The sequence below is a fragment of the Citrus clementina genome, unplaced genomic scaffold, assembly GCF_000493195.1.
Source record: "Citrus clementina cultivar Clemenules unplaced genomic scaffold, Citrus_clementina_v1.0 scaffold_3, whole genome shotgun sequence".
In the NCBI taxonomy this organism is placed as follows: domain Eukaryota; kingdom Viridiplantae; phylum Streptophyta; class Magnoliopsida; order Sapindales; family Rutaceae; genus Citrus; species Citrus x clementina.
Window position 1 is genome coordinate 17,772,159 of NW_006262339.1, and position 15,483 is coordinate 17,787,641.

Here is a 15,483-nt window from a genome sequence, read left to right on the forward strand (position 1 = left end):
ATCTTAGGATGCTCATCGAACTCATTTGAGAGAGTTGTGCCAACAACTTGGTACTGGTGAAACTACACAACAACCTCACCGGACGAGAGCTTATTCTTTTTTCTGTTTCGATTGGATTCAATATGTTTGAATTAAGGGAATTGGGCGTTGTGTACGCGACTTGGTCGTGAATGATTTTGAGGAATTAGATTTTTAATTAGAGTAATTCAGTAATTACACATAAAAAAAAAAGACATATATCAAGAATTTTAAATTACGAGAGTATATTTAAATAAATACCATATTTTAAGGGTATAGCGGGGGAACAAATTCCTCTTCCTTTCTTCCCTTTTCATATTCGACATAGCGCAGAAGAATAACTGCAGCTTCCCGCCTTGATTCCTTGAAGCAAGAATAGCCCAAAAAAAAAAAAAAAACTCACAGCATTCACCCACAAACCCCACGTAGATTTTGAGCAAAAAGACAACAAAAATGGTGAATCCTTCGACGTCAAAATCAAAGAAGAATGAAGAAGACAAGAACGTGGAGCGGACGAGGCTGAAGAATCTTGCAATCAGAAGGAAGATAGTAGCAGAGAATCCAGCCAGGGGTTTTGCGCCTCTGGGCCCCTCGAAGCAAGTCATCAAGCACCACGGCAAAGACATTCTCAGGAAATCATCTCAGCGAAAGAATCGCTTCTTGTTCTCCTTTCCGGGTCTTTTGGCTCCGAAGGGCGGCGGCAGGATCGGTGAATTAAAGAATTTGGGCACCCAGAACCCCATTCTCTATCTTGATTTTCCTCAGGTTATTTTTATTTTTTAATGTTATTATTATTGTTATTGTTAATTTTGTCATGATTCCGTACACATTTAGGAATCTATCTAAACTGCTTGATAAATTCCAGCAACCACTTAAACGTTTATTGATTTCATCACACAACAAGTATGAATGCACTTTGAAATCTTCAATGTTTATGTTCATAACTGTTTGTTTTTGCTTGGTAGCTAACCTCAATGGCTCTGTTGTCCGTGCAGGGGTTTATTTGTATACTTTTAGTGTAATAACTCATTATCATTTGTTTTGTGAATGTTATTTTAGGGTCGGATGAAGTTGTTTGGAACTATTTTATATCCGGAGAACAGGTACTTGACTTTGCAGTTCTCTAGAGGTGGGAAGAATGTAATGTGTGAGGATTATTTTGACAACATGGTACGTGGTTTTGTTTTCTTCGGTTTCTCTTTTGGGTTCTTTTTCGCTTGGATATTTGATAACTTTGTGAAATATTTACTATTTTTTTATTGTTTTTGTTTTAGAGGTTTTGTAATTGTTAAATTGATTGGGGTAGAATGGGGAAGTGTATTGCAGATAGAATTGTCAACAGCATGAAACGCTTACATTATTGAGCGTCCAGTGATGAAAAACATCATATGTAACCATTACAATATAGAGAAAAAATGAAGTTTTGATTACTCAATCAAAGATTGAGCAACCTAGAAAAGTTTTCTATGATTTAACTTTCACTTTGCTTCAATAATTTTTCTTTCCCCCATTCCTGCTGAATAACCAGATAAGGGTATGATAATCGTACCTTTACTTTAGAAGCTTATTCTTTTAAGTCATCAGATGTCTATGAATATCAGGGGATAATTTCTTATACAAGCAGCCTGGTGTTAGGACAGTGCCTAGGAAGAAACAAATTAGAATTTGTTCTTCTTGAATCAAATAAAGTGGTTGGGCTGGGTGGGGGCTGGTTGACAGCACCTGTTGAGAGGATGATTTCAGAGCATGCCCAGTACTCTCTGCAGTAACCCTGACGGTTTTATTGACTGGTTAAGACCTTTGGTTTCCAATTTCTTGTAATCTCCCTTGGGGTCACTAACTTGGGATATTACATCCCACAAGTTTCACAGCTACCAAGATTGTAACCTACTACACTGCCCTCAAGTTGGATTCTTTAGTTATATGGTTTAATTAAACATCTATGCAGCATCCATTTTATTATCTTATACTTTCTTGACATAGGGGATTTTTCTCCTCCTTTAGTATGACCTTCATTTTGCAAGTATACCATGTTTTGAAGCTATAGTTCCATAATATTTGCGTTAATGTTATTCTATACTCTAGGACCTCGATATGATCACCTTGCATGTTAATAAGAGTGAAAACATGCTAAATTCCTTCTTCCTCACTGGCCCTCGTATTTTTATAAATTCTAAACAATTGTATGCATGCTTCATTATTCTTTACTGTGCTTTTAACAAACTTTTGGGCGGTTTCTAGTATTTTTTATCATTAATGGCTGAATTTCCAGATTGTATTTTCCGATGGCTGGTGGATTGGAAAAAGAGATGAGAATCCAGACGAAGCCCGACTCGATTTTCCCAAAGAACTGAGTGAGGTTGGATCTTTATTACCAGTTTGTTAGGTGTTGAATGTGTATATTGCTCGTATACTTGTCAGCTTATTGGAAGATACAAAATGTTTTTGTGGTTCAGGGACAAAACGTGGAATATGACTTTAAAGGTGGTGCTGGTGAAGCATCTAAACAAGGTGTTCACAAGACCGGAATGAAAGAATTAGAAGAAATCTCCACTGAGGCTGAGTGTGAAGATGAATTTTCTGATGCTGAAAAAAAATTAAAAGAAAAGATGGAAACGACACCTGTTCAACACTCGAGTAGAACTGCTGGGAAAAAGTTCAAGTATTATTCTAACCATTTTATTTCACTTGACATCCTTTACTGATGTTGGCAGCAGCTGCAACCATCCTCATATTGCCTGAAATATTAAAGCATCATCCAGTCCCCTTTAGATGTGATTGATCTAGTCATTGTAGTTAGTTAATCATTTAAGGCTTAGGATACATTTATTTTACAATTTACTGATAGTTATCTTCTTCAGGAATGTTTATGAGAAGTGCTTCAAGGCTTCTTTGACTTATATGGTGATACATTGTTTTGCCTGATGATTCAATTCACTAGTCTACTATCTTAGTGATGCATGTGTATAATTTTTGTGCTGGAAGATTATGATGGGCATTATTGCTGCAAAAGTACTTCCTACAAACAATTAGATTAATAAGACACCAAAACACATATTCATTCTTCCATGAAATTTTCTGGTATTGTCATTGATTCTCAGTATGGTTTGGCAACTGTGGCCAGGTTATCCATAATTCGAAGTATGTGGTGGTGTTTGAAAAAGTTGGATGTATAAGGAAGCTGTTTAACTAATTTTTAATTAAAAGATTGACAACCACAGGAACTTTTAGTTAATCTTTGTTAGTCTATCGTCCTTCCTACCAAATTTCTGTTGATCTCTGATTCCGCGCTTTTTCTCATCTACCCGGCAGGTTCAGATTTTCTATTTAGCTTTGTTAACCTTACGTTTTCAGAAGCTTAAAGTTTTTCGGAAGATTGCAAGTTCAAATAATTTCTGATGTCTTTTGTTGATTCAGATTTTCAGAAATGTTTTCAGAGGACAATCCTGATGAAAAAGTTGCTGACATATCTGAGGGAGAAGAAAAGAAGGTTGACATGAAGCTTGATGTTTTAACTAGTGAACATACCATTGGCTAAATCCTAATTTAATAGACCTTGATTAGTTACTTGTTCAACATTATGTTTTTCTTGCTAAATTGAATTTTGGAACTTTGTAATTTCTGTATGTAATCGCTTACTGAATGTCAACTACTTATTGGTTGCCTCAATTGGTTAATACAGATGGGTAATCCTGGTTCTGTAGTTCTTGACGTTGACAGTGGGAATGCTGCTGAAAAGAATGGTTCCTCGAAGAAAATTCAATCACCTATAGAGCCTGTGGCTAAGAATAAAAAAATTTCCAAGTCAGCTGCTAAGTCCAGGGATGACTTGGGCAGTAATCACAGCTCACTTGTTCAAGCAACCATATCTACACTGTTTAAGAAGGTTGGGAAAAAGGTAAGGCTCAACAGAATCTATTATAGTAACTGAAACTGTTCAATGTTGCTAAGAAATACTTTCCTGAGATTACTTATAATAAAAGGTTCCTATATGAGTGTCATTAGTAAGGTCTGAAATGTCATTTTAATTACATTACGTTGTTGCTAGAAAGAAGTCTGAAAAAGAATTAAAGAAATTTCCTGATGCTAAAATATCATTGATATTAGTGTGGATTAAACTTTACCTGGTAAATTACTGCAGTTCACCTGCCTTCCCGGGCTTTCAGCAGGTTTTTCTTGATTGGGTCATATCCATGCATGTTCATTTGTCCTTGGTTCCTGGTCATTGTTATGTAGAACGCTATACTATATCCTGTGGCACATTTTGCTAAGAAAGTTGTTCTGATTCCAGAATTCCCCAAGCAGTTCGAAAAAATCTTCAGGATCAAAAGGTGGTTGATCATCCAGATCCTTAAATTATCATAAGACATGCAATTACAAAATTCAGAATAATAACTGCCATTAATTTCTTCCAGCTTCTGCTCAGAAGTTGCAGCCGAATGGTTTAAAAAGTAATAGTGATCAGGTTAGAGGGAGCTTTGTATTTCTGTTTTCTTCTTTTTTCCCCTATTGCTTCCCACAAGTTCTAGTCTCAAGTATGGTTTGTCTTTGCCTTTTCATGACAACTACTCACTGGTGGTGAAGGGCACAGAATGAATAGTTTCTGCTGTTGTTGCAGGATAAAGTCCCCAAGGGAAAAAGAAAAATAATCAAAGAAAAGAGTATTGGTTAGTTTCCACACCCCACTCCCGCCCTCCCTTTTCTCTCTCTCATACAATATGATATTGGTTGGACATATGAATGGTATGAGTTTTTGTATGTGCATAGTTTCTGTAATTGTTATATATTAGAGTTGTAAATTTAGAAATGAAAGAAGAAACAGAGTACAGATTTTTTGTTGCGCGCAAGAAGTACTACTACTGAAGACCGAATGATTAGCATTTGACGTACTAGCTTGTGTAAGTACTGGGAATCTTTGCAAATAATGATCTATACTAAATTTCAATGATGTTTTTAGTCACCTTGTTTAATTATTAGTTGGAGTTGCCATGTGTTGGAGATAAACCAAGAAATAATGACCCCTGATTAGGCATAGTTTCCATTATGTAAGCTTGGCTCCTTTAGTTTTGAGTCTTCAGAAGTTCAATATACTGATCAGTGCTTATGAGGACTTAGGAAATGAGAAAAGTAATTCCTGTGGTAAGGAAATTTATAGAGGGGAACCATTAGAACTCACAAAATGTGAAGAACTTAAAATGCACTTATATACTTAATCTTGAGCCCCGTGCATATAATGAGTTACAGTTAATGGTTAAAAGCTTAAAACTTGTAGATGTGTATGCCTCTTTTACAAATTGGATGCAACGGGAAAGGAACAGATAATAGATGTTGGCCTTGACCCAAGGAAAATATGTAAGTCTGGTACATGCCACATGTTATATAGGTTGAGCAATTAGTTTGAGCTAGATTGCATATTTTTTTGATAAGACACCAGGAATTAATCATAATGGTTGTATGGCTGTGCAGTTTTGGCAACTCTAAATTATTAAACCTTTTGGCTTGAATGGTGCAGTACTGTGAAGTTCAAAGAGTACCAGCTGATGGAACTGAAATTTTTCTGTGTGATAGCTATGCCAATCTTGGACTTCAACATTAGCAAAGTTGATAAATGTCCTTTTGTTTTGTTGCCTGACTGACATTGAGCCATTTCAGAACTGCTTAAAGCTTTTGCACTGTTATGTTTCTGCTTAATAATGTATGTGACTTATTGTCTGATATCTGTCAAGTTTTAGGGACAAGAAAGAAAGCAAAGAAGAGAATATCTGAGGTACTGTTTATGATTTACAATTATGGTGTTTCTTTATGCTAAGAATCCATTTTACATTTCCAGAATTTATGCTAGTAATAATGTACAAGAACTGCAACATTGTGAGTCTCCTTGACACCAATACTGTCTTCCATGTCAATGCTGTCAGCATTGTTACATGATTTTGCTGTACATCGTAACTTTGTATAGGAAAGAGCAGGGAATGTGTACAGATAAAAGTTAAGAAAACAACAATTCACAATTGGAATCAGTAAGTAGTTTAAGAGAATAAATTTCTATTTAGAGATGGCTAACAGGCCATGCCAGCCGTCAAAGGAAGGCCCATGCGGGCTCGGGCTCGTGCCGTGCCATGCCCACCATGTGGCTCGTGTCGTGACATGTCGTGCCCATTTTTTTTAGCTTAGGCTCCGCCCGACACAAGTGCTGTACCCACTCGTGCCATCCACGCGTGTTGTGCCGTAGGTTGTGCCATTCCATGCTTAAGAAAAAATGCACGACAAGCTTTTTTTTTTTTTGAAGAGGGCATGCAAACTATTGGTTATCTTTTTTTAAGCCTATGTACCTTTTTAGGTCTATGTGCATTTAGTCAAATTCAAAACTAAGTCCATATTCAATAATAATAAACTAATAATAGTAAGAGAACGTAATACTAATTACTCAGTTAGATCCTACAATATTAGAATTCTTTTTTAATATTTAACAACAACAATAATAAATTTTTCTTAAGGATTAACTTAATTGTTCACTTGGACTTAGTCATAGATCATAGTCCATAATAACATTAATACATACATTTTATAAAATCATGATATTTCAAATTTTATTTATCAAAACAATGGTATCAATTATTCATTTAATAAATTATAAATATAAATCAATTAGAGTATTTTTTTTAAACTAAGAATTAAATGAATTTAAAAAACTTACGCTAATATAATATAAAAATTTAATTTTAAATCATAAAATTTTAAGTTTACTTTCATTAAAAAGTGAAACGTGCTTATTGCGGGCCTTTTTACGTGCTATGCTTTTAAGGCCTACATGCCTAAAATTCTCAGCCCAGCTTAGCCCAGCCCATGTGCGGGTAATGTCGTGCCGTGTTGTACGGACACCTGCCATGCCCGTACCGTGCCACGTGCCATCCCCCGACTGGCCATCTGTATTTCTATCTTTAAATTTCACATTCCCAACAAAGATGAGTTTATCAGCAGTAATTATTTGCTAGCTGTTAGTTTGTTAAAGAATCTCGAGACATATTCAAAAGTTTTTCAGAGTTAGTCAAATGGGAAGGGATCCATACAGATAATTATGCCTTTCAGTATTGCTGCCATTAAAACAATTGAGATAATTATGGCTTTCAAGTGCAAATTACTATAAGTATGAAGAATACATAGTCGTATTGTTGCTATTAAAACACCTGAGATTTTGATGCCAACACTTGAGATAATTATGCCTTTTAGGTGCAAATTACTGTAAATATGAGGAGTGCATGGTCGTTTGAAATTTTGTACGCTATGAAAGTCCTAGATTATGCAGCTGCAAGAATTCATTTTTCTACATGCTAAATGTTTCATCATTCAGATATCTTCGATTTAATATATATGAATAATGCTACACATACAAATGAATAATGTACACTTACAAAGTTGAGTACCAACTTAATATTCCAACTTTGTATGGGCATAGAGTTGGAATTCTAAGTTCGTACCCAACTTTTGTGCATCTAGGATGTCACTTATTAATTGGTGCCACAAAATTATCGCCTCAATAATGGAATAAAACGCAACAGTTACATGACGCTTGATTGTCATAGATAGATGGCATTTAATTGAGATTCAAATGTTGTATGTACATTGTTTTTGTTAAGGAAATGATCGGTTCTAATTTGTCTCCAATTACAAATGGCACTTTAAATTGAGAATGGTCAAAGTGGATGGGTCTTCCTGTATTGAATTTAAAACTAAATTCATATTCAGTCTGGTGGTTGGTTGGAAGTTGTCACTCAAGTCTCTGCTGGAATCTGGCTTTAATTTATGTGATTTGGAGATACATTTTGACTTTTTTTACTATAACATTTGTTAGTTAATGTGTGTTTAAACTTGTGTGCAATTTTGCAGATTGAAGATGACGACATTGAAGAATTCTCAAGCTCATCACAGGTTCAACTTCCCATTTAAATTTTATGTTGTTGTTAGACTGTCTTGCATGCCAATATGATGATAATTGAACTTGCACGATAAATTTCACATTGTTGCTGCTGAACTTGAATTGACAATTCCTTGTTCCCCTGGAGTTTGATATTTAAAAAAGAAGAAAATGACAATTGACAATTGTGCATAGTGATGTTGCTGCTGATTTCTTATATAACTCAGGTATGGAAACCATTCAGTAACATACTTCAAGGGCTGATTTTCTAAGCTTATCGTAATTTGACTTATTCAGGATACTGATGAAGACTGGAATGTCTCCGATGAAGACTGATTTGCTTGAGATTATGACACGCTGCAATGCTACAGAAATGCCAAAGCAAATTTGAAGCGTGAATATTACTGCATATTTTGAAGTACGGTAGATAGAGTTTGTGAAGAGCATAGGATTATAATCTCTTAACAAAAATTGGAGATGGTAATGAGTCGCAGCTGAATTCGACAATTATCACAAATTGGCTTTCTTGCAGGTTTTTTTTTTTTTTTTTTTTTCTTGTTATAAAATAGGAAGGACAGAAGTATGAAGCTTGAAAATACACCTACATCAATATTGTATTGTACCTAAATGCTCCACGGTCCTTGATAGATGAGATGGCTTTCCCATCCAATTTCATAATTAGATCATGTCCTTGATAGATGAGATGGCTTTCCCATCCAGTTTCATAATTAGATCATGTTTTGTATTTAGCTGCTCTTGTTTTATGTTATTTTTATTTTAAGGTTTTTAGCCTCTGGTTCCCAGGTGTCCGTGTTTCTGTCTTCATCTTTGAAGAATTTTGTTTTTTTAAAATTTTTTCTAAGTTAGGATTACACAGTTTGGAGTTCGGTTCTTCTAGAGCATTTTGAGGATTTTGGTTCAATTATTCAGTTTGCTAAAATTTTATGTCATGTATTTTCCTGTCACATTTTTGCTTTTAAACTTTTTTACTGCCGGGAGAAAGTTAATTCTTAACCATTCTGCTGATATAAATATGCTTTCACAAGGAAGAAACAGATGAAGTTCAGACAGGTTGATTACTATTTAACCTATATTTGCACTACTTCCGTCCTGTCGTTTTTCCAGTTTATTTTATTGTGAATTTGACACATGCCTGTGCTTTACCGCCAAAGAGTTACAAATGCAAAACTATTAAGCCAGATCTAACTCTTTTGCTGGTTTGCCAGATCTTCAACATAACTGCATCGATCAAAATCTGCAAATTACTGGCAGTGGTATAACCCGGAATATTAGTTAGCTTTTTTGCAGTAGAGGGAATAATCCTGCCACATTAGATAATCAGCTACTCAAAATCATCGCCAAACCTTAGTCATCCCACAACAGGCTGATGAACTAAATTACGGCAGAAGCAAAAAGATGTTTCGGAAATCCGGAAAGCATCGCAAATATCTGGAAATGTTTTCTTACAGAGCCTTGAGCGTAAATTGTTTCAGCGATGAAAAGCTGTCTGACGCAAAGCTCTTACTTGAAGTGAGTCAAGGCTTTAAAATATTCCATCCCCGTTTATTTAGATCCATGGCAAGATAGGACCTGAAAATGTTATTAACAGATTTCCGGAAAAGCTTTGTAGCCGGAACAGCTCTGTATTATAGGAATTTTTTAACTTATCAGAAAGATAATATTTTGAAGAGTTTAGTAGAATTGCTAAAATGAAGTTTATATGTCGATTACTGGATCCCTTGTTCCAAACAATGGGATAATGCACATAGTGACTGCAACATCAATCTTCTGCAAGTTATGTTGAATTCAGAAATTCGATTATAGCTTGTGACATTTCCTTTCACTTTCTATCACAGTACAGGATTCAAACCAAAGCATGAGTTTATACCTGATTTTACAGTACAATAATATACTTCAGCACAAGCAAGCTATCCTACTTCACACGAGGAAAAAGTGGAAAAGAAGTAAAAAGAAGCGGTATTTTACAAGTTCAGGATGCTTCAACAACGATAAGCGCATGGTGGAACTTCAACTGGATTCATCGAGGGCTGAAAATTAAGATCCTAAGAATTTATCAACCCTGGCATTGGTTCTCCTTGACAAAAACTTCATGCAAATGGGCGGCTGGACCTTTGCTAGAGCAAGTATGGAACTGGGCAAAGTCCATATTCCATCGCCACAAATCAAACCGGAAGCAACTGCTGGACCAAAAGCATCTGCTTTTGCCTTGTCTATCTTTTCCCAGATGAACAAAAGCAGGCTTCCAACACACATATCAATGGCAAAGTACGGCCCCAAGTAAAAAGGAATTGCCATTGCCATTGGGAGAGGAATGAACCTTGCCCACTCCTTGCGTATTGAATCCCTAATCAGATTTATCACAATGGCTGCTCCGAAATGCACATAGCAAAGCAAGAGACAATTCTTTGGCAAAGCTGAGAAACCCTCAACCCCCAACTTAGCCATGCTACGATAAACCATGGCAAACGGAGCAGCATATTCACTTCCGGGAACCCCAAGGTCATCGAAGGCCTTGTAGAAAAGCCAAAAGACACATGGGGAAACTATGCAGCCTATTGCGGTGCCAATCACTTGGCTAACAAACATGGATCGAGGAGAAGCCAGGGTAAGGTAACCTGTCTTGAAATCTTGTGTGAGGTCAGAGGCAGTTGAAACAATGTTCATCATGACTCCGCATGCCGCAAGGCCAGCAAGAACTCCACCATGAGAAGAACCAGCCCATGCCCCAATCATAAAGATTGCAAGCTTTCCGTAGGTGGATGCAAGTGACCAATCAGTGAGTCCGCATCCGTATGCGTTACAGAAAGCCAAAGTTGGTGCAAAGAGGTAGATGACCAACACATGGTAGCATTTAAGTTGATGGAAGATGTGTGGAAGAACGATGATGGAAACAATAGCGATTGCCACATAGCCTGAAATTGCAAACCATGTTGGAATTTGATCTTTGAGGAAGAGTCTTGTCCGGCGCTGGTCATCATAGGAGAGTTTAGCAGTCTCAGGAGAGGAATTCTCAGCTACTGGGAGATCACTGCTGGCGTTTCTAGTTCGGACTTGATAAAACAAACCCACAAGGGTGCGACTAAGCACCTTGCAGAAGTTGTACAGACCATCACCTAGGATCAAGGCAATGGAGATAAATACCTGAAATCAGAGCATAAGGAAACAATCAATGAAGAGGATCATTCTTCACGAAGCATAAGACAATGGCATTTATCTCTGAAAGGGCAATGTAATTACCTTGTAACCTTGAAGGCCTTGTAAGCTGGTTGGGCTTAGATCTGCCGAGTACCAATCACCCTTTCTTTTTTCTATGAGAGGCCACATTAGACCCCAAGAGAGAATTCCTCCAAGTAACACCGAAATGTTTATAATGTAGGGGCAAATCATCCCCACCCCAACATATATTGCTGAGAAGTCAAAATAAAACCTGCACAATGCACATATCGCGTGAAGGGCATCAGCCGAAACATTTATGAATAACATTGGGCTAGAAATAAGTAATGAAAATGTATTTGTTCAAAATTGTGAAGTATGCATACCTATATTCATATGCTTTGAGCCCAAAAGTAGGGAAGCTAACGAATCCACAATTGTCTCCAGCAGTAAAGAACCATTGGAAGAAACCCCACAAGAAGCTGAAGGAGAAGAACTTGCCGAGTGTTCTCACTTGCTTCCTATCAGAATAGAGAATTAGAAAGTCTGAATTTTTACATGATCAAACCTATGTACATTGCACTAACTGAAAAGAGTGACCTACTTTGCTAGCCTGGCTCCTTCGGGAGTGTGGAAGCTATTGATTAGATAAGCAGTTGCCGTGCCACTTGGATATGTCAACTTAAAGTCTATGATCATTATCTGAAACAAACAAAGAATGCTTTCACCGGTCAAGATGAATGAAAATATTCACAAAATCAAGCAAGAAAACTTGATTTCTCTTTTATAGCTCTGTATTCTCGATTGTATATGCAGAGTGTACCTTTCGAAGAGGCACCACTGAGAAGAGGCCAAGAAAGCTAACAACGAAGAGAAAGCCAATAATCCAAGTTAGTGACAGATTTTTGTAGCCAAGATTGGTGTCTTCAGATTGTAATGCAATGCGGTCACTCATTCCGAGCAGGTAACTCCCAAAGCCTCCTGTGTTAGTTCAGAAGTAACCAATAACACAGAATTTTAAACAAATTAATACATACCATTTGTGATATAAAACTTGTCATATCCCAGTTCAATATTTTTTACATAGTGCCAATATTTGTGAAGGAAAAATTACTCGTAGATCGATATTTGAATGATTAATAATAAGCTGATAATAATGAAGAGAGTCTCAAAAATTTGAACTTGCATGGAGCAAAATGGATTTTCTTGAAGGCATCAACCTTAATCTAAACTCAGTAAGTTCTACAATTTCTTTCTTTTTCTTTTTTTAACTGCAATCACTTTTTAAAGTGATTAAAAGTTAAAACCTTATTGGTTTCTTCTTGAAGCCGACTGAAAATAAGAGAGTGCCTGTCGCATGGATGGTCACAACTCCACAATAAGGATCAAACATTATTCCATTACTTCTGTCTTATAGTTTCAATTAAGCTCTGCTTTGCTTGACTTGTTTCTGCAACTTTGCAGCTATTAATTCATTTATTTGACAATAACTATTAGATTTTAAGTATCCTAGGGACATGTGCCAGCTCACATGGAGGAGCACATATGAAAGACGATGCCACCCTTTCAAGCAATGTCAGCGCAGCTTCTGCAATTGCGCCACAGATTCTCTCAAAATGATCAATTGCCAAAAGGGTGTGTGTGTGGACTGTAGACATAAATAAAAACAGCCAAAAACCCCAAAAATAAAAAGTCAAAAATCTCCTAAAAATAATTTTTTTAATAAGACCTTTTTATCCTTCTATACTATAAGATCCAATTTGTCAAACTATCACTGGCCGCCAATGTCATGCCTTCAATCTTGCCTTAATGTGTGAACCTCTTTTCTTGGATCCATTATTTTTCCATTGACTTGAATCATCCCACTATTGCCAGTGGAGCCTAACAGGACAATGAAAGCATGACTTGAATCTTCCCACTATTGCCAGTGGAGTCTAACAGGACAATGAAAGCATGCTCAGCCCAAATAAACTTAATTTGGCTTGATAAGCTTAAAACACTCAACTTGAAAAAAGACAGAAAGAAAACTATTGAGGAACTTTAAGCCCTCAGAAATCTAACAGTAAAAGATATATTTATTAAGCTTTTTAAACAGAAAAGCATTGACTTGGAAAACTTTGCCAAACGTGAAATGCACTCCTTCTAAATTTGAAAAATTACACTTCTCCGTCCAAAAGTGACACTTAATTGACTCATTTATAATAAAATTTACTGATTTTTTGTTTTTTTTTAGTTTATAAATAACGTAATTGGTAAGTAAATTATTTGCGCTACGCTACTTATAGAACTCGGTTCAAACTCCAAACTTCTGGCAAGAAATTTTCTAAAATTAGCTGATCCACAGAAAAATATTCTAAAATCATCACGTTAAGTAATTGATCGAGGCATAGGTTCAAATCCTGCTCCCGTAAGAATTACGAAAAAAAGAAAAACTCTATTTTTCAGGAAATTAAAACTAAGCTAATTATCAGCTATTAAATCATATTACCGTGAGATATAAAACTAAAAACAATTACCAAAAAAAAGGGCATAAATGAAGGGAAAGAAAGAGATGCATACCACTGAAGGCGATGCCAGAGGAAGCAACAACACAAGTTTGAATGACTGTATTTTCTTGCCTTGTAAAGGGCTGTCTCAAAATTCTTGAGTTTTCAAGAAACTTTGTCCATGTTTTCACAAAGAAGAAACCCAGAAGGCCGGCTGAAACATTGAGTGAAGGGATAATACCAGTGGTGAGATTCAGCTTCATGACTATGAATGTGAAGAGCACACTCAGCACAAAGCTCACAACAAAAGCCCTTATTGTCAGCTGCTTCCTCCATGACGGTACCTCTTTGCCATCAAAAGCTCTCTCTACAGAAAACTCTTCTGCTTCTTTTCCTCCTTCTCCTTCATTTTTATCTTTCTTGTCATGATGATGATGCCCGTCATCATTTCGTGATGAGTTGAAACCATTCTCAACTTCATCATGATCCTGAGCCATTAATGATTGATCTTGGTTTTTTGAGCCTGGGTTGATTTGTTTATTTGTTTTTGATGCGAAAATATTTGTGGGATTTGGAATCTTGAAGATTGTGAAGAATTTTGTTTTTGTAGGAGGAAAAAGTAGTTGGGTGGAGTATAGTAAATTGGAGATGCATCGACGCAAGGGCGCGTTGTTATCATCTTTTTATCACATCAAGGCTGTGCAGCATAAATGTCAAAGCAAGGGGAGAATTTTCCCGAGGCTCCTCAGGTTTATTAAAATTTTAAGTCCCAGCCAAGGTGGGAAAAAAAAAAGTTTGTAACTATTTATATCAATATTCTTCAAATAGATTTTGAATATTAGACAATGACTCCTTATTTGAGTTGGTGAGGCATCTCGTGCATCATCTTTGAGTTTGAGAGTTCTTCTCTCTTGTGGACTGTGGAAGCATATTTATTTATCCTTTAGTTATAAATTTTTAAGTTGTACTTCAACTTGAATAAATCAAGATAGGTTTTGATAGATACTAGGCTGCAATTCAAATGTCTACAGTTTTTATACTATCTAATATAATACTAAAAAAATATTATTATCATTTTACTACTTTAAGAATTACGGAATAACAAAAAGGTAACAAAAATATTAGGAGACTATACTTTACTACTATTTTTATGAAATCATACATTTTACTGCATTTATGTTAACACTTGAAAATAATTATTTTAATAGACAATTTTAATTTAAAAAAAATGCTTTCAATCATGTCTCTAGTGAAAATATAAATTTTAAAATTATAATTTGAGAGAAATAAAGTAGATTACTAACATTAAATAAAAGTATTTTAAACAATTTAATATTGCTAAAATTTTAAATGGTCTACCTTCAAAAGTCCCGAGTTCTGCGCTCTTGCTGACTCAAGTAAAGGTAAAATACAATCAAATGATACCAAGAGAAAAACTTAAATAAACAAATTTATTATTATTAAAGAAACTATTTTAGTAAGTCAGAGTAATGTATTTTGAGAAATATAAAGGGTCTTGCTGAAATGTTTTCTTAGAAATTATATTATTGTAAGAAGAAAGAGTGATCCAAATGGCAAATTGACTTCCACCCTGTTCTGTTTGGTCCGGAAGTCGATATCTTCCAACAATGATAGCAGATTTGTCTTTTTAATTGCATGATTTCTATTTGCCGTTCTGAGTTCCCTAAAATTCTGCTTTCACACATGACAAGGATTGATACTATTACTCAATCTTTTTTTAAAAATATATTTCTATAATTTATCAGCTTTTATGTACATTCAAATGATAAAACTCTCTTAACATAATACAAGAACTTTTAAGGTTATCATACGATTATGTCTAGGGGCGGATCCATTTATACTTTAGAAGGTGTGTGTGTATAATATCGTATG

At 35.7% G+C, this 15,483-nt stretch overlaps 2 protein-coding genes across 5 annotated transcripts; one reads left to right on the top strand and one right to left on the bottom strand.

The window, feature by feature from the left end:
• Nucleotides 1–8,679, top strand: LOC18047621 (DNA-binding protein RHL1). 4 transcript variants are annotated; one of them, XM_024188428.1, is made up of 12 exons: nt 2–783; nt 1,078–1,188; nt 2,291–2,377; nt 2,475–2,680; nt 3,436–3,508; nt 3,701–3,916; nt 4,310–4,349; nt 4,434–4,483; nt 4,603–4,685; nt 5,745–5,785; nt 7,903–7,944; nt 8,228–8,679. In XM_024188428.1, exons 1-9 carry the CDS (start codon nt 472–474, stop codon nt 4,612–4,614), a joined length of 1,107 nt encoding a protein of 368 aa, XP_024044196.1. In that variant the 5' UTR covers nt 2–471; the 3' UTR covers nt 4,615–4,685; nt 5,745–5,785; nt 7,903–7,944; nt 8,228–8,679. The 4 variants fall into 4 exon arrangements, with proteins under 4 accessions (XP_024044195.1, XP_024044198.1, XP_024044196.1 ...); XM_024188429.1 differs by having other exon boundaries at nt 5,751–5,785; XM_024188427.1 differs by having other exon boundaries at nt 1–783; nt 4,637–5,785.
• A 1,050-nt stretch (nt 8,680–9,729) lies between these two features.
• Nucleotides 9,730–14,355, bottom strand: LOC18048899 (probable metal-nicotianamine transporter YSL5). Its single transcript, XM_006441366.2, has 6 exons — nt 13,664–14,355; nt 11,928–12,085; nt 11,709–11,806; nt 11,491–11,625; nt 11,189–11,378; nt 9,730–11,092 (listed from the first exon to the last, which is right to left on the bottom strand). The coding sequence occupies exons 1-6, from the start codon at nt 14,085–14,087 to the stop codon at nt 9,986–9,988; spliced, it is 2,112 nt and encodes a 703-aa protein (XP_006441429.1). The 5' UTR covers nt 14,088–14,355; the 3' UTR covers nt 9,730–9,985.
• Between the last annotated feature and the right edge of the window lie 1,128 nt (nt 14,356–15,483).

Bases quoted from the DNA above. Each gene is read 5' to 3' on its own strand.
- LOC18047621 (XM_024188427.1), top strand. From the start codon at position 472: ATGGTGAATCCTTCGACGTCAAAATCAAAGAAGAATGAAGAAGACAAG. The intron at 2,378-2,474 runs GTTGGATCTTTA...TTTGTGGTTCAG, and splicing joins TTCCCAAAGAACTGAGTGAG to GGACAAAACGTGGAATATGA. The intron at 4,350-4,433 runs GTGGTTGATCAT...AATTTCTTCCAG, and splicing joins AAAATCTTCAGGATCAAAAG to CTTCTGCTCAGAAGTTGCAG.
- LOC18048899 (XM_006441366.2), bottom strand. From the start codon at position 14,087: ATGGCTCAGGATCATGATGAAGTTGAGAATGGTTTCAACTCATCACGA. The intron at 12,086-13,663 runs GTATGCATCTCT...GAACTAACACAG, and splicing joins CTCTGGCATCGCCTTCAGTG to GAGGCTTTGGGAGTTACCTG. The intron at 11,807-11,927 runs GTACACTCTGCA...TGTTTGTTTCAG, and splicing joins CAGTGGTGCCTCTTCGAAAG to ATAATGATCATAGACTTTAA.